The sequence below is a fragment of the Enhydra lutris genome, unplaced genomic scaffold (assembly GCF_002288905.1).
Source record: "Enhydra lutris kenyoni isolate GAN:26980312 unplaced genomic scaffold, ASM228890v2 scaffoldscaffold35, whole genome shotgun sequence".
In the NCBI taxonomy this organism is placed as follows: Eukaryota; Metazoa; Chordata; class Mammalia; order Carnivora; family Mustelidae; genus Enhydra; species Enhydra lutris.
The window spans coordinates 1,049,902-1,074,020 of NW_019154119.1; the positions used below are offsets into that span (position 1 = coordinate 1,049,902).

At 55.6% G+C, this 24,119-nt stretch overlaps 1 protein-coding gene across 1 annotated transcript; it reads right to left on the minus strand.

The window, feature by feature from the left end:
- Window positions 1–24,116, minus strand: LOC111154114 (EH domain containing 3). Its single transcript, XM_022513509.1, has 6 exons — window positions 23,837–24,116; window positions 14,567–14,743; window positions 11,247–11,344; window positions 4,320–4,732; window positions 3,509–3,673; window positions 1–599 (listed from the first exon to the last, which is right to left on the minus strand). The coding sequence occupies exons 1-6, from the start codon at window positions 24,061–24,063 to the stop codon at window positions 72–74; spliced, it is 1,608 nt and encodes a 535-aa protein (XP_022369217.1). The 5' UTR covers window positions 24,064–24,116; the 3' UTR covers window positions 1–71.
- Window positions 24,117–24,119: the final 3 nt, after the last annotated feature.

A 24,119-nucleotide genomic window follows, 5' to 3' on the forward strand; every position in this document is an offset into this window, starting at 1 on the left:
TGTGTGTACGTGTGTGTCTCCTGCCCTCCCATCTCCTCCAGCCCCTGCCTGCTCCGAACCTCCTCCGCCCGTCACTCGGCCACTTTCCTCTTGGACGGGGGCAGCAGGTGGGCGGGCAGCTCGTTGGGCAGCTCATGGCCCTCCAGCTTGACCTTGATGAGGTGGTTGGCCAGTGCAAACTCCTCGTCGTCCAGCATGCCGTCCTTGTCAATGTCAGCCAGCTTCCAGATCTTGCCCAGCACGCTGTTGGGCAGCTTGGAACGCACCATCTCTTTCTTGGCGTTGGCCCCTGTGATCTTGCCGTCCACTGGCGACAGGGTGTAGAAGATCTCGTCGTACATGGGCTTGTCCCTGGCCACCACCCACTCGGCGTCATCGATGCCTTCCCCGGCGCCCTCCCCGTAGCCGTGCCCGAAGGGGCCGTGCAGGGTGCCCTCGAATGCTCCTCCCTTCACCATCTGGATGGGCCGCTGCGTCTCCTCCTGCCGCACCAGCACCATGAGCTGGGCGATGTCGTGGGCCAGCATGTCGTCCACCACCTCCAGCAGCTTGCTTTTCAGGGGCTGGAATTTGCTAAAGTCCTGGGCCTGCAGCTGGTCCTAGGGGGAGAGAGAGAAAAGAAAGTGGAGATACAGGGGCGCCTGGGTGGCTCAATGGGTTAAAGCCTCTGCCTTCGGCTCAGGTCATGATCCCAGGGTCCTGGGATTGAGTCCCGCATTGGGCTCTCTGCTCAGCAGGGAGCCTGCTTCCTCCTCTCTCTCTGCCTGCTTCTCTGCCTACTTGTGATCTCTGTCTGTCAAATAAATAAATAAAAATCTTTAAAAAATAAATAAATAAATAAAAATTAAGTGGAGATAGAACACCAGGGAAGGAGAGCTTTCTCCTTGCTGGGGATGCTGCCTTCTGCGAATGCTGGAATGTTCCCAGCCCTGGAGGCTAAAAAAGCCGATCACAAAATAATAAAATAACTGAAAGATGTGAGAGAGGAGGAGAGAAAAACAGCACATTGGCTCCGGGTGGAATTTTTGCAGGAGAGAACAGGTGCAAGGGCTGGGAAGAAAAGGAAATTGAACCAATACCAGTTTGCTCCATTTAGCTGGATTCCCTTTAATGCTCTGGAAAATAATTAAATGTCTCTTTCGCTAGTTCTGGCTACTGAAGGGCGGTTCCTGAATGCTTTGGCCTCTGAGCCCAGGGTGTGTACATCTTTCTGCTTCATCTGGGGCTGTTCCTAAGTGCCCTGCATGTGTCTCGTTGGGGGATTTCGCTCCGCGGGGCCTCCCAGGGAGGAACATCAGTTTCTGTCCCCATTCAGGGAAGGAAAGACCGAGGCAGAGGCAAGTGAACACTAATCATAATAAAAGCCGCAGTTCATCCCCAGACCAGTGATTCTTACTCAGGACGCTCATCAGAATTACGTGGAGAGAGTTGTCGACTATCCGCTTCTCCCCTGGGGGTTCGGACACGGTAAGCGCAGGCAGGTAAGTGCATATGCAGATTCTGTAAGAGCTCCCCTCCCTGCCTTCCCCCAACAGCTCCGCATGGCAAAAGAAATGGGTTCCCCTTTGCACGTCTCTGCGATTTTGAGAGATCCCGGGTTTGGAACACCCAGCTCCCTGGCCTTTTCAGTCACAAGGTGAGAGCTCTCTGCTCCAGCCTTGGGTCTGGCCAAGGCATCTCAGGACACTGAGTACAGGGGAAGCCTCAGGGACAAGCACGTCGAATTCACTGCAGAAAAATTCAGAAAACTCCCACAGCTACATTTCATGAGTGAGTGTTAGCTTGTGCATTTCTCACCTCCCTTCGAAGGCAGGGCTAACCTGGGAGGGGAGTGGGGGCTGGGGGGGGGGCGGTGTGCTTTCCTCCTGCCCTCGGGGCATAACCTCCCAAGGTTCCTGGCACCTCACCCAGCCTGTCCACAGCTGGGGGTGTCTGGTGGGCCGCCAAACAGGTATCCTAATGTCTTCCAGGGGGTGCGGTGGGTACCCCTGTCACCCCACACATAGGCCCCGCCAGGATGGCTGTTTATGTGACTGGTTCAACATCCCTAACAACAGATCCTAACATGGGACTGGCAAACAGATGAGAAGGTGAAATCATTTATAATGCGAAAGGATTTCTCCCATTAGAAGTGGGGTCATATGGGTCCTTTCGAATGTTTTCTTTCCCCAGTGCTGGCTTGCGGATCATGAAGCTCTCAACAGAAGGATGGGCCAGAAGTGGGAAGTATTCCAAGCCACAGCTGAGTGGTGAACCTGAATTGCATTAAAGTGATTCTGAAATCAGTAACTGGCTCCCTAGTAGGTGGTTACAGGAAAGAATGGATACATGAACGAAGGCGTACTTTGAACGTCTATTCTTCTCTCTCTCTCTTTTAGCCCATAAGAAACTAAAAATGCCTATTTGCAACTCCACTGACGTTCTGAACCTCCAGTCTTAAACTGAGAAACAAGTTCCCAAGTCCAGGATCCAAATCAGCAACAGGAGCATAATCAATCTTACCACGACACCTGTTGCTCTTTTTAAAAATGCCCTACTTCTTAGAAATCTTTTATTTTTAAATAATGATAGAACCATGAGATGTTGCAAAAATTGTGCATACAGAGAGGTCCCTGGTGTTCACTAGCCAGCTTCCCCCAGTGGTGACCTCTCACCAAACTGGACACTGCCTTTTGAGCGCATAGTCTGTGCCAAGCTCTGTGCTAAGCACCTTGCAAATGTTATCTCACGGAAGCTCATAACATCTAAGAAGGTGGGTACTTCTGGAGTCTCAGGCTACAGAAGAAGAGACAGAGGTTCAGAGAGGATCCAGTTAGTATAGTCTGGTGGTTTCCTGCTTGGACTGTGGGGACAGCTTCCGGCTCTTCTATTAGCACTTGAGTAAGCACCACTCTCAGAAAACTGCCAGCTATTAATTACAAATGTTAATTACCTTTGTAAACCTTAGTTTGCTCATCTGTAAAAGAGGACGAAAAGGTCTTCCTCAAAGGACTGTATTGGGCCTCTGGTGTACCCAAGTGGTGAGCCCAAGACAGAGGCCCAGGGTGTACCCCGAGGATGGCAAGACACTGTGCAGACTTCTGTTTCCCCATGGCTTGTGTCCCACATTGCTCCCAAGTTGGGGCTCAGGGGTAAATGTACATACTTGAGGGTCTGGAGAACCCATGTCAGGTGACATGTCATTTTGCATGGAATGATGGGGACTTCAAAACTGTGGTGGCTGTGATGGGGGGTGATTTGTACACTGGAGGTATCAGGCCCCAAACATCATGGATGCCCCTGTCTCACTGGGAGCACTGGGGCTCCGTGTTCTCCCCAGGCCCAGATAGGACACCTGCTGGCCAGTGGCAGTCCAGCAGGGAGGACAGACCTGGGGCCATCTCCTTGCCTTCGGATTCTGGGTCAGTTCCCTTCTGGAGCCTCCAAGGCTGGCCTTCTCCATTGTCAGGCTGCTCGGCCAGCTCGCATGACATTGTCCCTTGTCCTAGAGCCCCCGAACCCTGGTTACCTGCATCCTCTTGAGGTTGGGAAAGTCCCCAGGTGAGATCTGGTGCTCCCGCTCGATGCGGCCATAAATCTCAGCCAGGTTGTTCACCAGCTCCTTCTTCTTATTCTCCTTCCCGAACACTGACGGCATCTCCTTCTTCAGGGAGCTGATGATGTACGCATGAACCTGAGACACAGGGGCGGAGAGAAACCTTCGGATCCAGGACTTCCCTCCAGGGGGTGCCTCCCACTCATCTCTTCCCATGGATCCCTCCTCCTGCTGCTGCTACTTCTACTTCTATCTCACCGCCTTGCCCTCCCCTGTGGCCTCTAGCCTGGAGCTGTTTTCCTAGATCACAAGGTAAGGGCGAGATTATGGGGAGGTTAAGGTCAAGGCAGTACTAGGCATGGGAATACTGCTGATGGGGTTGGTGACGAGGGAGATGACGACAGCTAACACTTCCAGAGCACTCCGAGATGCCAGACACTGCGATAGGGGCCTGCTACGTTCCCTTTTTAACTTTATCCTCCCACCTTTTCACAGCAGAGCTGTGGAGATAGGCACAGAGAGACCTTGCCAGGGCTGGGATCACAGCTGGAGAACCGTGGAGGTGGGCTTCAATCTGGCCGCCTAGCACCCGGGCCTGTGACCATAACCACTAGGCCATTCTGTCCCCGGCTGCCCAAGTGGGTACAGCCGGTGCCCTCGACGCAGGGGCTCTAGAAGGTTGTCAGGCGGGCAGGCAATAGCTCAGGGTTGTGGGCAGCGGCCCCCTGCTCTCGGCGCTGACCCTCCCCCGCCAACCTGTGCGTCTCCCTGGCCACAGCCTCACCTTGGCCAGCCTGGCTCTCTTGATGAGGTCGTTGAGCTTGCGCAGGGCGGCATTTCGGGGCAGACTCTGAATATCTCTGAACAGGTCCTGCTCCTCGGCCTCGAAGAGCTTCCGGTTGTCAGGGATGAGGAGCGGGTGGGACCAGAAGGAGCCAATGTAGACTCGGATCACCTCCGGGGTGTTCACGATCTTGCCCAGGGACCACATGAGGGCCCCGTAGACCCGCATCAGCTGCTGGGTCTCGATCTGGTCCGCCTTGTTCAGCACCACCCGCATCTTGTCCTCGTGGTTCTTGAGGGCCTTGATGACCTCAGAGAACTCGTCCGAGATGTCCAGCTTGTGGGCATCAAAGAGCAGGATGATGCGGTCCACCCGCTCGGCAAACCACTCGAGGACAGCCGCGAAGTCATACCCTGTGGCAAAGGGACAGTCAGGAGGGGGGTCTCAGGGCACAGGGAGGGGTTCGGGCAGAGGCAGCCAGCGCCGCAGACAAAACTTGGTCTTGGGAGTCAGAGCTGGGTTCCGATCCCCGCACCTCCACAGGCTCACTGACCTTGAACATGTTACTCCGTGTCTCTGAGCCAGCATTGCCCTCGCCTATAAGCAGGCAGAGTAACAGCGCCTAATGCATGGACTTCCAAGAGCCAGATACACTCAGAGCCCAGCACGTAGTTGCTATTAACACGATTACCCCATGTAGTCATCTTATTCAGGCAGAGGGTCCCTCACCATTCAGCGACAGGGCTCAGGAAAGTGCCTCGGGGCTAGTCTCTGCCCAGCAACAAAGTAGGGGCTTGGTCAGTGCCAGGGAGGGACTGTGGCACTGTGTCTCAGCCAACACCCCCCTGTTTGTCGGAGGCAGCCCTGGGGGCATGGCACTGCTCTCCAACCCCAAGTTCAGAGCTTGCTCTGGTTGGCAAGACGTTGACATCACAGCCTCATTCCCCTCCTCCCCACAGCACCCTATAAGAGAGGCAGGGTGAAGAGTCGTGCATGGGGCCATGTGGGGGGGAGGGGGCAGAACCACGATCGAGCTCCTGTCTCCCCACCCCAGGTCAGGCCCTCTTACCACCCCTCCATGGGCTCAGGAAAGCAAAGGGGCCAGAGAGGCTGTGGAGAAAAGAAGCTCCTCCCCAACCCCAACTCTCTCCAATCCCCGATGGCACCAGCCATGCAAGAAGGGGCTCAGCAGCAAGGGCTTGAGGGGGAGTAGGGGCAAGGCTGATGGGTTGGGGGCAGGGCAAGAGCAGCACCAGGTCAGTGTCACCAGAAGGGGACAGCCTCCGGCCCATTCCTGTCCCCTTGGCTGGGTGAGGTGCCCCTCGGTGTTCTCAGGATGTGCTCTGAAGGGGTAGCCTGAGAGCAATGGCCTGGGAAGCCCACTTCTAGTTTCTGCTGGGCCATGAACTTGCTCTGTGTTCTTGGGCAAACAGACTTCGTCTCTGGTTCCTGGTCTCTTTGCCTGTCAAAGCAGGGGGGTTGGACTGGAAGATCTCTGAGCTTCCCTTCTTGCTTTGAAGACTAGAGATGGAGGGCAGAGAGCACCGCAGGATGGATGTTGGGGACACACAAGGAAGCCCTCGCAGGACAGGGAGAAAGGAGGCTGGGGGCCTCTGACTTCAACACCTCGGGGTGCCTGCGTGAAGTCTGCTCCTGCCTGAGGTCCAGCGGACAACTCCGGGAAGCTTTTCTGGGATTTTATAAGCACAGAGACTTCCTATTCATCTTCCTGCTTTTGTGAATTCTGTGTGCTCTGACAGGTGCTGTCGCAGTGCAAAGTCAGCAATGCCAGGCGCCTTCTCCCCCCCATTTGGCTGTGAGGGCCCTGAGGATGGAGCAGGGAGGTCGTGGGCTTCCTCTGAAGCTCAGCCTCTTGCGCCCAGCTGGTTAGAACCTACCAGCCTCCCTTCCCCCAGGTGGTCTCTGGAATGGCTCGGAGACCCCCTAGCAGGAACCCCTCAGCACCTGCAGCGGCACAAGGGCTCATGATGTAGGAACTAGCAGGTGGAGGGAGACTCCAGCCCCAAGAGACTGAGTGGCGAAGCGGGTTCCTGGAAGCCCAGGGCTTACGGGTAGCCAGTCTGCGGGCTCCCAGAGATCAGGTCTGCAGGCATCAGGCCCAGAGACCAGGCAGCCTGTGGGATCTGAGACTCTCCCCACTCACCCCCAGGCTCCAGAGGACTGGAAAGAAGCATTTCTAAGCAATGCCAGGCAGGAGGAAATCAATGAGCGGAACACAATAAGCCAGGCCACTCCTTGATCACCCCCCAGCTTCCTGCAGCGTGCGGGGTAATGCAAGGGAGCTGACAGCACGTTTCTTTGTAGTTCCAGCCATTACCGTCTATCTGAGCCTCCTCAGAGCCTGCATGCCAGGAGGTACACAGGGTGCACATGTCTTCCAGGGCAGGGAGGGGACAGAGAGCTTAGGGGCCAGCCAAGCTCCCGTGGGTGGGACTGGAAGCTCGACCCTTGCCTCCTGTCCACACTCCCTTCTCAGGCAGAGCCATGTGTGAGGCTAGAGCCCAGATGCTGGAGCGTGTGAAAGGTCCCATCTCACCCCAAAAGCTCTCTCTAGAGATTTAAAGACATCTTAGCAAAAGAGAGATAAGAGTGCATTGATTTTCAAAATGTGGGAAGAGTTCAGATGACCAGGGGAGCAAATCATACTGTGTGCCTCCTAGAGGTAACGTTGAAAGTGGCCTGACAGATGCATCACGGGCCTCCGAGGACCACAAGGCTGCCAGCCAGCCCTCGTGACGGGTGTTAGGACCCCGCTGTTCCCGCTGCCTTGGTGTGTGGCGCCCACACCGCCATAGGTGGGCAGCATAGAGTTAGGGCCCAGGCGTCCCTAAATGTGGGTCCCACTCCGATGAGAGTCCCAGGATGGGCCAGGGACATGAGGCTGCAAGGACCAGCCCAGACCCTCCAAGACCGCCCCCCCAGGGGAACTGGAGGTGAGCGTCTGTCCCCATTCCACTCCCGGCACTCTTCTTGGGCAGGAGATGATAATGTGCTGCTGCAAAGCCGCTACACTGGGAATCAGGAGACCTGAGTTTCCATCCCAGCTTTATGGCCTGCGCATGGTTTTTACCGCTGTGGCCCCACTGAGCTCGCCTGTAAGGGAAGGGCCCCCTTGGAGGGATGTGAGCACATGCCCACGGAGTGACTTTCCTAGGGTGGGGCCTGTGGGGATTTCCAGCCAAGAAGGAGCCAGGAAATATGGTTCCCAAGTGTGAGGATCCTCAGGCTTCCGGAGCCCTCCTACTTTTGCTGCATCCTTGCTTCTTCCCAGTAATGAGCCTGGGGCTGGGCACACCCTGTCCCTTCCAGGAACTGGCTCCCTGCCCCTGTGCTGCCCCTCCCAGTGCATCTTCATCCAGAGACACGTGCTGGCCTGGGACGACCTGGACTCAGGTTCCCGGATGTCCCCTGCTTCCTCTCTCCCCCTAGAGCCCCCTCCCCCAGGCCTGGGTAGAGAGGTCACACCCTCTCTAGGACCACACATTTTCCAGCTCTAGCTCAAGGCTTGGGGGCTCCTTCTCATGAAGCCTGAGCCCGGGGGAGGCCTCGGGAGCAGCTCACTCTCCAGCATGTGGCACCCTGGGGTGCCCACGCACCCAGATTTGGTAACGCTGCCCCTTTTTGCTGGTGAGCCACAGCACTGTGCCTGGCGAGAAACTCAGTCGATGGAGAGCGGGCTGGATTTCGGGTTCTGCACGCCTCTCCGCCTGGTGATCTCACGCAGAGCCCAGTGGCCAGACTCCCCCTGGGGCCCTGCCCTGTCTGAGCTGGCTGGAGGTGGGGAATAAGCACCGAATCCGTGGTAAGGCCAAACCCAGAGTGCGGAGGGCACCAGGCAAGAGGCCATACAGAGAGCGTTTGGCTCTGTGCGTTCCCTTGTGTGTGTGTGGTGGGGGGCGGCGTGTGGAGGAAGGTGTGGGCATGTGTAGATAAGAAGGTATATGTGTGTATAGGCAGAAACTGGAACTGCCAGGTCCTCTGGCCAATGGTGAGTGAGGACGGGAGAGGCTCTGCACACTGGAAACTTTCCTGATACCTGATGGTGTCTGATGCCTTCCCATTCCCAGTCTCCTTGGTGTGCGGGGGCGGGGGGGGGGGGGGGGGGAAGCACTGCCCCAGGCTGGAGATACAGTGCAGGTGCCCAGCTCCCAGCCCTGGTTTTCATCACAGACTGCTCTTGCCTGCAGCTGCATTTATAGTATGAACTTTGGAAGGCAGAGAACAAACTGGCTTATGTAACCATTCATGGGGCCATCACTTCTAGAGGTCTGTGTGGGGTAGGAAGGGATAGGAAGGACAGGCAAGAAAACCAAGCACCCCATTTGCCAAGGGCAGCCCCTGAGATCCAAAGATGAAAGTAGGAGAGAAGATACAAGAATAGGAAAAGAATGGAATGGGAAAGGAGCTGAGGAGGGCAAAGTCCCTGGAAGCAGGGCTGCCACACACAGCTGCACAGGCTGTGCACTGTATAAGCACATGGGAGGCCATTCACATTGATCACCCTGCCATTATGCAACAGGCGACCCTGGCTGGCAGGTAAAGGGGAAAGAAGGGAGTTCACTGTGATCCAGGCTCAGATCTGATGTCTGTATTTCCATTACCATCTGTAAATCTCATAGTCATGAGATGGGTACCATCATCCCTTGTTACACAAGGGGACGTAGGCTCAGGGAGAAAATGTGACCTATTGGGACCCATCTAAAACCCAGGGCTCCGAACTCACAGTCCAGTGCTCTTAGAGGCCCTAGAGGCCAAAGTCCTCTCTGGACCCAGCTGTCAGGCTGCAGGGCCTTGCAGAATGCCTCCCCTTCACCCCCAGGTGGTTAATATTGAGAAGCTGTGGCTCTCCTGAGGCTTCCTCAAGGAGACCCAGGCTGCCAGGTGTGAAACAGTAAAGCTCCTTTCGGTCTAAACTCAGGGGGAGCCCAGATGAACCTGGGGCAGTGGTGGCGAGGGGCCGGTAAGGAGGGAGGGAGTGTTTAGGGAAACACACAGAAGCCAGACAGAGAGCCACCCAAGCCTCCCCTCCACAGGGTTAGGACCAAGTACCACGGTGCTCATGAAGGCTGGAAGGAGAGGGCAGGCGGGCCTCTCTTTCCAGGGCCGTGGGTTCTCTGTCTCCAGATCAGCTCTTCTTCAGCCCCCGCACCACCAGACAGCCCAGAGGTGGGGAGCCCAAGCCCAGGCTCCCCAGACTCCCTCCATCGATTTGTTGCCGATTACATGGTGTGTTAACACGGGCCCCTCCTGACTGGCTGCCTTCTTTACCCCCTTGTCCCAGGTGTCCCCTCCTGAATGAAATGGGAGGTGGGAGAGGCAGAGCTTTCCTACTAGGGCCTGGCCCACCCTTCTTCCCTCCTGCTGTGAATCACATCCCGGGCACAGGCTCTGTCTTTCCTGCAGGACAGAACAGGGTCCTCAGGCCCCAGAGCGGGCTGTAGACCTGAGGGCCTCTCCCACCGTCTCCCTATCTACCTGCTGCCAGGCCTGGCTGCGCCCACTCACACAGCCATGTTGAGTCCCCACAGGGCCAAGCTGGGTGCTGCCACTCCAGAGAGCTGCTCACCTCGGGGAGCTGGGGCAGCCAGCAGGGGTGCTCACGGTGGCCCATTCTGACACCACAGGCCTGTCCCCAGGCCAGCATGGGGGGGCACTTGGGCCTCCTTGGTACAGCCGCTGGCCTGTGGCCCATGAGGCAGGGGGCTCTCCTCCCTGGGGCCCAGGAGCCTGGGGTTCAGCGGGTGCCTGTCCATGCGGGCCACACCCTTGGAGGAGGGGGCTTCCGGGCCCCATCACGATGGCCCAGACATGCCACAGGACAGATCTGGGCTGGCTGCAGAGCACGGGGGGCCAAGGGACATGTGGGAGGCAGCTGTCACTTAAGGCCACTGCCCAGAGAACCCTGCCAGTCCCAAGCCCTTCCTTCCCGGAGGCTGCCTTCTGAGTGCAGACTTGGCTCCAGCCCAGCTCCTGGCTCCAGGAATGGGGCGGACGTAGCTTCATCTGCTCTGCTTGCCAGAGACACAGAAAGGGCAGGGGGCTACCCAGGGCACACAGCAGGCTGTGGCCCGAGAGGCTCGGTTCAGGGGCCAGGAGTTGACTTGAGTTTTGGACAGCATCATAGATGCTGGAGCTAGAGAAGACCAGTGATGATGGTCTGTTTACTCATGTTTACTGAGCACTTGCTACATGCCAGGCAGAGCTTGCTATGTGCCTCTATTATTTCTTTTAATCCTCAAACAACCCTACAAGGTAGATAGAATCATTTCCCCTTGTTTTACGGATACATCATTGAAGTCAAGAACCCTGCTCAAGCTCACTCAGTGAGGACATGACGGAGGCAGGCTTAGCTCGCTGGCCCTCTGGCGCCAGCAGTCCGTCTCCTCACTGCCCTGCCCAGGGACCTCTCTGGTGAGCAGTCGCCTCTTATCCGTCTGGAGAGACCAGCTTTCAAAGTGCTGCCGCATACCCCGCTCCCCACTCTCACGCCCCAGAGCGTGCTCCCATCCCCACGTTCCTGGGCAGGCATTTGCCCTCCCTGCAGACGGCAAGCTCCCCAGCCTGGGGACCGTCGGAACTGCCAAGAAGCCAACCAGGGTCTGCCCCACAGTTGTGCCTCTTGGAGAATAAATAAACCCGCCGAGGTAAGGCAGATGCTGATGTCTCCTTTTCCAGGTGAGAAGACTGAAGCCAGCTGTCTCCTGAGCGACAGTGGACCCAAACTCTCCTCCGGCCCCCTGCCTAGGACCGTCCCACCCAGCACAAGAGGCAGTGCCTGCTCATCAAGGTACAGCAGGGACCTGGGGTGGGGCTGGGGTGGTCTATCTCATAGGCTGGAGGCAAGAGAACATACCAGAAAGAACACAGCACAGGGCCAGAGCCAATCCTAGTGGGAGCCTCACTTACCTCGGCTGATCCTCTGCTTCTCCCCTGAGAGGATGCCCGGAGTGTCGATGACGCTGATGCTCTCCAGCACCGGGTTGGGCAGCTGGGCACACACGAACCTGCACGGGGCGAGAGCAAGCCCACGCTGTCTGCTCGTTGGCTCTCACACACCCTCCCTCGTCCCAGCCCCAGGATGGAGGTTCAGAAGCTTGCTGCCTTCCAGTGTAGACACCCAGGCTCTGGGCCAGACTCAGCCCCAGCACCAGGCCCAGGACCTTTGCGGAAGCTCCCTGGTTGACCCTGAGGCAGCCGAGGTCCTCCGAGGTCCTCCACTCGTAAACCCCTGCTGTCAGGGACACTACCACGTCCAAACCTCGGTCTCCGCCCCCAAGGAGCCCAGCCTGGTGGGGAGAGGAGGTGTGTGCATGGGCAACCAGGATATGAGGTTAAATGGGACCAGAACCCTGAGGGAGGTCAGTGAAGGGCTTGGGAAATCCAAGGTGGAGAGATGGCTTTCAGGGACGGCTTCCTGGAGAAGGAGGCAGGGAGCTGGCCTTGATGAATGGCTCATGCCACCCAGGAACATTTATTTGGGTTTCCAGATGCCCTGTGGTCAAGATAGCAGTCGAGTCTCATTAAAGGAGACATTTCTAGGATTACATCCTAAAGTCTCAAAATACAAACTGGTAAACCTAACTTAGGTCCTTCTAAATTCAAGCCTTCTCTCTTAGATGCCATTTTTGGTGAATAAGGTATCTTATTCTCTCAGGAGGTACACTGGGCCTCCGCTGCCCAGCGAGGTGGCAGCAGAGACGCAAGGGAGGGGAGGAGGCCAGTGACGCACAGAGGAAGGCATCAGGGAAGGCTGCCCAGAGGAGTGGCCAGGGTGGGGCTGGGTGGGGACGAGGGGCCCCTCAAGCCTCCTCGTGAGGGCCTTGAGAGATTCGGATTTTATACTGAGGGCAATAGAAACCCATTTAGGCTGAGGAACATTTTAAACAAAAGAGTGACTCAGTCGGATAGGATGGTTGTCAGCGAGCCCAGTTTGGTTTGTCACGTGTGTGTGGGGGCCATGCCCCATGTCCGGTGCTGGACTAGGTAATGGGATGGGAAAGTCCATGACAAAGCCCCTGTCCTATTGAGGCCCTTGGCTCCCATTATTCCTGAGGCCCAGCCTCTTTCTAGCCCTTAGGCTCTATGGCCCATTCAAGTATTCTACGGAAAATTCCTCATTTTGCTGAAGCTGGCATGACCTGGGTTTTGGACACTTGGTGACCAGATGGTGGGTGCACGGGGCTGGGGTCTGGGTCAGGGGCTGTGGTTGAAGTTCCCCCCAGGCTGAGCTCCTGGAGTGACAGGGGGAGGGGGCTGAGGGTGGGTCCCACTGAGGGGGACACCAGGTACAGAAGCCAGAGAGAAAAGGGGACAGAGCAAGCTGGAGAGGGCCTGGCCAGGGAGGCAGGAGGAGGGCCAGGGAGCTGAGAGGGAACAGGGCTCTAAAGGTTCTGATAGCAAAGAGAGGAGGTGTAAGGAAAAGGTGGAAAGTACCCGCTGCTCATCACCAAGAGGTCCGGTGACCTTCACAGGGCGTCTGTGATGGGGAACAGGGAGAAGTGAGGAGGTGATGTCCGGAAACTTGGCTGTGAAGGGAAGTGAGAACGGGGAAGAGCTAGTAGGATCTGCCACGTGGGGCCTGGGGGTTGGGAGGAGAGGCTGTCAAGAGGAAACATTCCCACGTGGAAGGGAGGGGCAGGGGCAGGTGCCGCTGTCACAAAGAGAAGGAATCCCCAAGGGAACGTCCCTGAGTGGCCGGCCCGCAGCACCTATGGGGACGGGAGGGGAAAGAGAGAACGCAGCTCTCCGCAGACGGGGGCGGGTGACAGCGCATGCACAGATGAAAACCCAACTCAGGGGCTCCAGGGATCCTGGCTTCCGTTTTCTCTAGAATAGGCGGCAAGGGCGTTTGCTGAAGGAGGAAGCTAAGGTGGTTGGAGCGTGCTTGTAGCTGGACCTCTGGGCAGCCTGAGATGGGAGCCAGATGTCTGGGTGTGGCTACCATGGAGCTCCGCCCCGCCCCGCCCCCTCCTACCAGTGGACACGCCCACTCCAGTCTAAACACCTGTTTGCTCAGCCTGTGTGCTCCCAGAGAATAGTTCCAGCCTCACAGCGCCGGGGTTCTGCTCCCTCGGCTCCTGCAGCAAGCCGTTTTCTTTCCTTCCAGTCCGCTTGTTTTTTTTTTTTTTTCCTCCCAGTTTTCTCTGCCTGAAACCTCCCCTTTCCCCCACCTTCTCAGCCTCATTTCACTCATCATTGAATACCCATGTCCAATGCCAACTTTTCCACAGAGGCCTCATCAGTCCTCTTGCCTTGAAGAAGGATATTTCTCTTACCCTATTTCACAGATGGGAGAAGTGAGGCACAGAGACATTAGATAATCTAAGATGCATGGTGCTCTGTGGTAGGACTTTGACCCAGGACCACCTGATGCCAGAGCCCATCATCTTTGCCTTTACTCTAAATACCTCCTATTAGAGAAAGTCGTTCACACTGTTTAGGTGAAATGCCCATGCAAGCTTGTGGTGTGGCTCCATCTAGCACAAGGGGATCGGGGGCAGCCCGCGTTCTGGTGAAGCATAGTATTAATGGGGAGGTGGGGTCATCTTGCCACGCACTCCCTACAGCTTTCATCCCTCAAACTGACCCAATGACCCTGGTGTCTGCAGGCGTGCACTCGTCCCAGGGGAGGACAGGTGACCTGTCCGAGGTCACACAGTGAGTTTAGTAGGAGAGGCTGTGCTCAAACTCAAGCCACCTTCAGCCCTGGTTCCTTCCACCCAGTGAGGACAATGTCCAGAAATAGAGAGGAAGCTTCCTCTACCTCCTTCCGGTTGGATGCAAATTCCCTCTGTAGTATAGCTGACCCCTGATCAACGAGGGGGTGAGGGGCGTCCATCCCCCATCCCACCCCACACAGCGGAATATTCATGTATAAATGGACCCACACAGTTCGCACCTGTGTTGTTGAGCTGTCAGTTGGATAGACAAGAGCTGGGAACGACACAGTAGAGCCTTCTCTGCTTTACTGGAGGGAGATGCAGTTACAGGGCTGTGATTTAACCGGTGTACCCTTCCCAGCTCCACAATCACGAGGAATTGGCCCAGTTTCCTGCATCCCTAATCAGTGGTGACTGACTCAGTTACATTCCCAGCAAGAAAAGGGGCAATCAAGAGACTCTGGATATGAAGAAGGCAGTGAGCCTCCCAAGACCTCCTCTCTTCCTTCTCAAACTCCAAGAAGAAGAGAAGAGAATACTTAGGCTGAGTGTTTTCGGAGCACGCACCTGTTCAAGAAGGCGTTGCCAAAGGCGTTCAGCTTCCTGAAAGGTTTCTTAGGATCCACCACCAGGGCATTCCCAGGGACGATGCCCTCCACCTGTCCGTGCATCACAGCAATGAAGGAGTCAGTGGTTGGCTCGGGCCCAATCCTCATGCCGGGGAAGTCCTGTTCCAGGAGGTACCTGGCAGAAGGGAGCGCAGTCATCACGCAGGGTTCTGTTTGCAGAGCAAAGCCGCGCAGGCAGGTGGCCATGCGAGTCATGGCAGAGGGGCAGAGGGACAGCCGTGACATTTCACGGCAGTGTCAGATTTCCAGGGATGGGGAATCCAAAGACCTTTGTGAAAGAAGTGGGATATTAGCTGAACTTGAAATACCTAATCCGTGCTTCTTGGTCTTTATCCTTCTCCCTCCCTGAATCAGTCACTGGGGGGCGGGGAGAAGCAGGATTTGGTCTCAGCAATAAAGCACGGATTGAGACTGAATTCTGCACAGAGTACAGCAGACTTGACAACGGCAGGTCGCCTGCTGAAGTACCTGAACGAACACAAGGTTAGAGTGAAACCATCCGGAGATGCTGCTGGCTTGCCTTAGGTCTGTATTTCTTCATCTGGTTAGTCAGCCATTTAATATAAAATATAGAAACAGCTCCCACATCATATGGGGTGAAGGGCACACCGTGAAAAGTCAGTCTCCATCCCATCTAAGACTGCGGGTCCCACCTCCAGCATCAGAACTAGGCTGTGACCCGGGGTGGCAGGTGCCTCTCTCTGCTCTTCTCCAGGACGTGGCAAGGAGAGTCTGAGGCCACAGCTCCTCTCCACAGCCCCTTTTAGAATTTTGCTTTTAGAGCAAACATGGTGAGCCGGAGAATGGAGAGAAGGAATGTGAAAGCCTCCGGGCCCAGTGGTCCTCAGCCCCGGCAGTGCACGCGAGCTACCATGCAGCTCTGGCTAACGGTACCCAGCCCCCCACCCCCAGGCCCTGCTCTACTGGCTAGGGGAGAGCGGGGAGGACTGGCCACTGGTCCTTTCTAGGAAATCCTTCGCTGATTCTAAGGTACAGCCTGGGTTGACAACCTGCTCTAGACCAACCTTCCCATTTCACTGATAAAATCACTGACAGTAGCATTTCCACTGGTCAGACATTACACTACTCACTAGGAGAACATTATCTTCTTTAGGCTTCACAGTGGCCCTATGCATGGGTACTGAGGAAACCGAGGCATAGTAGGGTTATGTGGCTTTCTCCAAGTTCAACAGCTAGTAGGGCAGTGGGTAACCAAATTCCCATCCGTCTAACCCCAAGTCCTTGGCCCTTCAGCAGTCTTCTGTCCTGACAGTGAGTGGATCAAGGTCCCGTCGGTCAGGACAGAGCTGGGACTGGAGGCCAGACTCCAGGGCCTGAGCTCTCTGCCTGCCTTCAGCTTCCCCAGAATGGGCCTTGGAGCTTCAGCCCTGCTCTGCCTGAAAGGCAGGGAGCTGAGACTGGAGGGGGTTTCTTACAGCTCATCGACATCCTGCTTGTGCCTCAGGAAGTGTTCTGAGCCCTTCGTCTACTCGGAGGCACAGGGAAGCCACAGTGGGGTTGCTATGGGCTCCCTCCCCAAGGAGCCGGCAGAGGGGCTGCTGCCCAGGACGTCTCCCTTCCTGCACTGGAGGGTTTGCAATGGCCCTGGGAAGCCCATCTTCCTCCAGGATGGCCCACTAATCCAGAAGTGAGGGCAGGATTTTTCTCCCCTCAGAGAACCACTCTGAAAGCTGGCACTTGGGTTGTGAGAAGAGTAAAGGACAGCACGTCTGGCTTTCTCAAACACACCTCCTTCAGGGCCTCCGTGGAGGGGCAGGGAATCTCAGCGGCCCAGGGCCAGCGACCTGTTTCTCTAACCATAAGGGATATGCCCTTCAGGAGGGAACCTCACCGCCTTCCTCCATGATGTCGGAGATTACAGTTCTGATTTCTTAAGCACCTGCCATGGGCCAGGCGTTGTTCTAGACTTTCCAGGGATTATCTCATTTCATCTTTGTATGTCAGATGAAATACGATCCTTCTCGTTCAATGGGTCTAATAAGAAGACCCACCTCATAGGGTGTTCTGAGGGTCCAGTTACAGACCTTAAGCACTGAAACCAGTACCGGTCCCAAGATGATCAGTCATTGTAAAAAGGAGGAGACAGAGGCAATGAATGTGCCCCAGGACGTGCAGTCAGTGAAAAGAGGAGCTGGGATTTGAACCATGGCACTTGGACCTGAAAGTTCACACTCTGAACCATTATATCCACTGTCTCCTTTCCTGCCTCAGGTCCCTGGACCAGGACATGGGAAAGGGCTGAGCCCCACAGGGGACTGGAAGGAGGAGTGGGACAGGAAAGCCACAGAGGAGTATGGTTTGGCAGGAGGCTGGCCAGGGGCCAGGCCTTGGGGGAAAGTTGGGCTTCAGTGCCCACAGACCCAGGGATGTACTCATCTCCATAAACACCCACCACTGGGGTTCACAGCTCAGTCTGCACAAGGGGGCTGTGGCGCACAGAAGCGGTTGCTATGGGGGACCAGAGCAGGCCCGGGGCCGCTGGCTCTCCAAGGCCCTTCCTAGAAACTGCAGCTTCCCCGTGAGATCACAGCTGTGCCCGGGAAACCCCATCCATTCCTGCCTGGGGTGGCGGTGGGGGGCGCACCTGTCCTGCGAGTGCTTGGGTGAGGAGCCTTTGCAGGGCCCTCCTGGCAGAGTGTGTGGCAAGTGTGAATTCTGAGCCTGGAGCAGGGTGCTGGATGTCATCAAAGGCCTTGGGGACAGCTGACATACAGAAGGGTGGAAAGAAACAGGCCTGAGACAGCCTCAGGAATGCCCAGCCTGCAGAGGGCCAAACACGGTGACGAAATATCTTCCTGACATGGGCGCCTCCGATGCCGGCCAAGGGAGAGACACGGTGTACCAGCAGATGAACAAAGGGGGACGCTTCCCAGCACAACAGGGGCCACTTTCCAGGATGTTCCGCAGCCACAGCCTTAGGCGGCCAAGCGAGCCGCCTCCTGGCCTCTTGGCTAAACCCACGTGACCCCCAATTTGCTGACCACACATGGGTCTGGAGAAACACAGGCTCCAACAAAGCTCCCGGCAGGTCCGGGGATACAGCCAGGCCGGGCAGAGAACCTCGGGCTTGGTGAATTCTCAAGGACATTTGGGTAGGGCTTGCAACACCGAGGGCCCCCTTATCAAAGCCACCACTGTGTCCAGAAAGGAAAAAGCCATTGAGGGATCTCATGGCTGCATCTCGATGGGGAGTGACACAGACTGCCTCTGTTGCCAGGCAAAAACATTCTCACAGCAGGGTAAAAAAAGAAAAGTTAATTCAAGCCTGGGTGGGAACAGCTGAGACGGGGACACACGAGAATGCAGAGGGACGGGCGGGCTGAGCACCCGCTGTGTGGCAGGTGTCCCTCTGGGCCCTTCCCCCGAATTCCCTCACTTCATCAGTCCCAGAAGCGCCAGGGGACGGCGGCATTACTCTCCCTGCTGCAGCTGAGCAAACGGACACAGAGGCTGCCCAGCTCTGCGGCCAAAGAACAATATTCCGAGGGCCTAAGAGTGGAAAAGATGTTGGTCCGCCCCCCTGCCCCCCCACCCCAGGCTGTCCAAAGCAAAATTAATAAATACTCCACCATAATAGAGGTGTCAGGAAGCCCCACGCTTTTCTGGTTTTTCCATGACGACAATTTTTCTTCACATCTTTTAAAGCAACTTATTTTCTAACATTTTCCTCATTTTTTGGTGTCCTGCTTGGCTGGCAATCTCAGCATGCGGCCTGCATTACTGGCGACCTAAGCACCCAGGGGAAAGCCGTGGGGCCAAGAATCGGAAGCCGGTTGGCCTCCAAAGTCTCCGTGTCCCCAGCAGCGGGGCCAGACCTTAGGCTGCGGCTCTCAGTCTGCGTTTCTTTAGACCCTAAAGGCACAGGTCTTTTTCCCCTCTGTTACAGGTCACTTTCCGCTCTGTTACAGGTATTTGTGTTGTATGCCTGTATCTTTGGTCTCTCCAAGCCTGGGGTTCTTAGCTTTGAAACAGGGTCAAAACAATGATACTGGGGTATCTGGGGGGCTCAGTCCAACCATTGATTTCAGCTCAGGTCATGATCTCAGGGTCTTAGGATTGAGCCCGCCTTGAGCTCCCCGCTCACTGGGGGGAGGGGCGTCTGCCTGAGATTCCCTCTCCCTCTCCCTCTGTCCCTTCCCCTGTGTGCGTGTGCTCACTCTCTCTCTCTCTCTCTCAAGTACATAAAATCTTAAAAACCAAAATAATACTTGCCCTGTTGGGTAATACTTGTCTTAGGGGATTTTAGGGACACCGGGAAGCACCCCATAATCACAAAGTGAGATAGGAGATGGGAAACCCTCGAAGGCCATGCTGAGGGTTGAATCGGCTCTGTGCTCCACGGAGCAGCCACCACTGTCTCTGGCACCCAGCAGCCTCTGCCACGGGACAAAGAGACCCCAGCACAGAGGAGCCCCGCAGCCAGGCTGCCAAGCCGCCCACTAGCCTCCCTTTCCTGCACCCACCCTGCGACAGGCCACCCACCCAGTCCACCACTGACCCAGCACTGCCCACTGTCCCCCCTTCCCACTCCTCTTCCAGCCCTTGGTGGTAAAGGCAAGATTCTGGCCTCCTTCACATCCCTCCCCTTTCCCTACCCCCTACCGAGGTGGGGCTGGATAAGAAATTTCCCGGCCCTGCACTCTGCTTAGAGAATCAGCTAGGAGAAGAGTGAATGATGAAGCCCCAAGCGCCATGCCCATGCTACATTGCTTCTGTCCCTTCCTAATCAGGAGAGAGACCCTACAAGGCGGTTGCCGCTAATCACACGTCAGAGAGGTGTGTGATCAGCTGCAACTTCCTGACGAGGCCTCTTGGCTGGTACTGTAGAGCCTGGACTCTGCTAAGCCAGCCTGGGTTCTTTCCATGGCCTTACTCCACTGTCAGTGGGAAAGAGATGGAGGCCTTTCTCCAGAGGTCCCCTCTTGCCAGTAAATGCTTCTCCTGATGCCCTCCACAGACCTGATGTTCAGGCAGATCTGAAGCCAGACCTGAGGCAGGTGGACCCGTTCCTCCAGCCCAGGGCCATCTGCTCCCTTGAGTAACATTCAGGCCTTGTAAGAGGTGGGCAGGGTCCCCCACGCAGGGACCAGCAGACCACAGCCCTGACCGGAGAAGGGCATCTACTGACCTCGGCAGGAAGACAGGAGTGAGGCATGAAAGGGACTGTGGCTGGCACGGCAGACCCTGCAGAGGTCAGTGGGTCTACCTGGAACAGTGGCCCCTTTCCCTCGTCCTTTGGCTTTCTAGAGGGTCACTTTTCCACGGTGGAGATGCTGTGATGCCAGGGATGAGGCCTGGGCAGGGGGGACGCGTGGGGTTGTGAGGAAAGAAGGCACAACCCAGCCAAATGCTGACTCACCTTTGTGGGAGGACGCAAAAAGCTTCCTGAAGAAGTGGGGGAGGTCCAAAGGGCCTGCTGAGGGCTCCCCACCGCCCCCCCCCCACCTCAGCCTGTGCTCATACTTTAGAGTCTGAGTTCCATTGTAGAAGGGCCTCGGGTCCTCACGACCAGCCCAGACCTTCCTGTGGAGGCCCAAGCAGCTTTGCTCTGGCAGCCCCAGGCCCCACACTCCATCCCCTGGTTCTCTACTTCAGCTCTGCCTCGGCCCAGCCGGGTGTCCCTCCCAGCCCACCAGGGGGCTCGGGCCTGCCTCAGCCCCTGGGACTGGCTGCCATGCACCTCGGTGACCCGTGGGGGCCAAGAGTGCAAGGGATTGGGGGCTGGGCAGGTGGGGAGGTTGGAGGCTGCGGGCCAGTGAGAGGGAGAGTGAAGGGAGGCACAGAGCAGAGGCTGGAGGAAGGCTGCCAGGGCCAGAGGGACACAGAGCTACTGTGTCTGAAGAGGCAGTCTGTGTGGAGGGAGCAGCCACCACAGGCCAATTTATTGTTTATTTTATTACTGTCGGTTGCCGGGCCAGGGAAGTTATTTCAGGCAGAGATCGTAACCCAATAATTAGTTATTAGAAGAATGTTCTTTACTGCATGTTCTTCCTAAGACAAGAAAGAGACGCCGTGGCAAGCACATATAACTGAAAGTGTATGGGTACTCAGGAGGCAAAGGGCCAAGGGCCAGGAAATGAAGAGGCAAGTCTTTGTTTCCCAGGGAAAAGTCCCTCACAGGTCCAGGCCCAGGACAGGACAGGAGTTGTGAGAATCACTGCGCTCCAGGCAAGCAGCAGGGGCGGGAGAGGGCAGGAGGCGCTCTGGGCTACCCCAAGGGGGGCCTTCTTCACTCTGGGGAAGGGGCCTTGTATCAACCCACTCTCTTGGAAAGCAACTCAGAAATAGGATTCTTAACACCCAAATTAAAAAGTAGAAACATTTTAAAAACACAGCGAAACGGTACAACCTTGGGCCCAGTGATTTCACTTCTGGGAATCTCTGAGAAAACAGTCCAGCATGTGGAAAAAATATTATGCATAGAGGTCTTCGGAGTGATTCTCCAATAGCAAAAAAAATTAGAGAGGACCCGAAACATTCAAAAGAAGTGGACTGGTTAACAAATAATTACATGTACCTATAGTGAAGTATCATGTGGTTCTTAAAAATAATGCTTACAAAGATTTTTAAAGTCACAGAAAAAATGCTCCTTCTCTAATGAGATAAATTAGCATGCAGAATTAGTTTATGGCGTGACCTCAACTGTGTTATAAAATAGCTAAAAATACTGGAAAGATAAACATATATCATATAAAATATCTATCTATCTATATGATATTTAAAATGATTTCCCCCGAGTCGTGGGCTTATGGGTGATTTCTTTTTTCTTCTTCCTCAAATTTATTCTCGCCTACATTTTTCAGTGGGGGGGAAAATAGCTGTTTAGTGGATTTAAAGAAAAGTAGGAAAATATGTAATTTGGTTTTGGAGGGCTTCCCCATGCTCCAACCCCTCCCACCCTGCTGATGCATTCTCCCTGGAAGGGGAGGGCTTTTGATACGGGAGCTAAATTCAGTTACTACAGGAGTGGGGAGGGAGAGCTCTTGTACTTGGAGGATAAAAAGCGAGGGATCTGCCTCTCTGGGCCTTCCTGTCTCCCTCAGATAAGGAGTAATCTATGGGTACTCGACTCTGCCACTCTCTTAGACCCAGTAACAGCCAGCATGACTCAGGCAAAGCTAGGAGAGCGTCTCAGGCAAGAGGTACTTAAATCTGTCTGCGGCTCCAGGATCCTGGCCCTGGAGACACTCGCCTTTCTCCAGCTTCCCTCCCATTCTGTAAACACCTCCTGGGAGCCTCCAGTAGCTCCCACCCCAGGGAACGCCCCCAGGGAGCTAAGGCCCAGTTGTAAGCTCTGGTGCTGCTGAAGGAGAAGATCTACATAATGTTCTAGAACTGAGAACCCAGGTGTGTCCAGAGGGTAGGGAGGGCCTGTGCAAGGGCAGGAGCCATCAGTGAATGGCCTGTGCTTCCGCTTGGGGCACAAACCAGGCCAGCTGGAGGACAGGGATTACAAAGGAAACCTTGTACAGAACCTAGGGAATTCAGAAGTGCCTTTGGCAGCGACGGGTGCCTAATGAACTAAGGGAAACGGATTCAGTCAGGGCTTCTTGCTCTAAGATTCTATGTATATTTGTGCATTTTTGTGCATATGGATGTGTATTTTTCTAAAGATAGGGCCACAGCTTTTGACAGATTTTCAAGATTTTTTGAAGGATATATTAACCTTTTAGATCCATTAGAGCCCTTGTCGTTCTTACAACATAAGGTATCCAAAGCCAGTAGCTCCCCACCCCTCACCGCCGGTCCCTAACTTCTTTAGAAATCACTCAGCCCCTCATAGCCGCTGAGTCCAAGGCTGTCCACCCCACAAAGGCAAAACCGATCCGGTGTTCTGTTCAGACATGACATGTTAGCATGACGCAAGCCCTGCTCCCAGGCAGCTTGGGTACAAGCTTGGTGTTAGAGAAAATTAGTATCTAGAAAATCAGTAACCAGATTGTTAACTTTCCTGCTCCCCTTGCCAAACAAAGCACAGAGCTTTGCATGTCACAGGTGCTCAGCTCATCAATATTTGACCAGAATGGAAACAAGATTTGATTTGAATGGAAACAAGAGCACGCTGCACAAAACCTTCTGCCGGAGACACGCACCACTGATTTTGGGGGGCCACCGCCCCCACTGCCACACTACAGGAGTCTGACTCAACAGAGAGCCACAGAGCACCTGCCCCGGCTTGGCAATGGCTTTGAATGAGGCCAGAGGAAAACTGCCTGGCCTTGAGGGTCGTGTGGGACTGAGGACTGGAGAGAGGCCTGTCCTGAAAAGATGGGAAAGATGGTCATCACTCTGGTGGACAATGTATGGACCTCTCTGAGTGCAGGGTGGGCAAGCTGACCCCTTGAGGATCCCTCTAGCCCTAGGATTCCGTTATTCATGGGAATAGATGACTCACGCTCAGCGCTATGGGCATTTAGCCAAGCATCTCCTCCCATGCATCTCAGCATCCCAGGTGGGCCTCCTCCTCAGTTACACGGCTTTGGACAGTCACTTAACCCCACTACACCTCAGTCATCTCACCTGCCAAGTCAAGGGACTGGCTGACACAATCCGCCCAGGTCCCTTCCACCGCTAAAAGACTAGTTAATGTTATTACTGAGATATTAAGATCAAACAAGGGAGAAGAAAAAAGCATTCTGCTTCTGACACTGCTTCTGTCCAGTCTGTAAGTAGGAGCTCTGATCAGAGAAGGAAACGGATAAAAAGAAAGACACATGGCACTGCCCTAGCCCACCTCCTCTGCTGCAAAAGCCTCCACATGAGTGGCTGGGCCTTTGAAAAGGCAAAAGAGGTGGTCTTGGCCATGAACGGCTTGCCCCTAAAAAGCGAGGGTGTGAGGCATCCCCAACCAGTTTCAGGTGCTCTTGTGACCAGGAGCTTTCTCACCGGGCCTCCTGGGCCTCAGTTTCATCATCCATAAAATGGGGAGAATACGGAGGGCTCTGAACTTTCATGCTTCGAACGGACATCTGGAGCCAAGGGCAGAGAGGCACTAGGTAGGAAGTTGGGGGAGGGACCAGCAGTGAAATGGTGGGGTAAGCTTTGGACACACAAACACCAGAATGTCTTCAGCGCCCCCCACGGAAAGCTTCCCGTGTGTCCCCAGGCAGGAGGGGCCACGGGGACTGAACCGAGGCCCTGCGCGCTGGGCGGCGGGGTGGGCTGCCAGGGCCCCGGGCCGGCTCACCTGATGAAGGTGGTCTTCCCAGTGGAGTACTGGCCCACCAGCAGGACCATGGGCTTGTTGTCGAAATCGGCATCCTCCAGGGCAGGCGAGTGAAACTCGTGGAAGCGGTAATGCTCTTCCAGGGGCAGCAGCTTGGTTTTGTAGAGTTTCTTGAGCCCCTCGCTCACCGTCTGGAAGACCTCGGGGTCCTTCCGCCGGCGGTCGTCGGAGCCCAGCCAGCTGAACATCGCGGCCGCCGCTCGCCCCCCGCGCGCAGCCCCGCGGCCGGCGCCCTCGGCTCCCG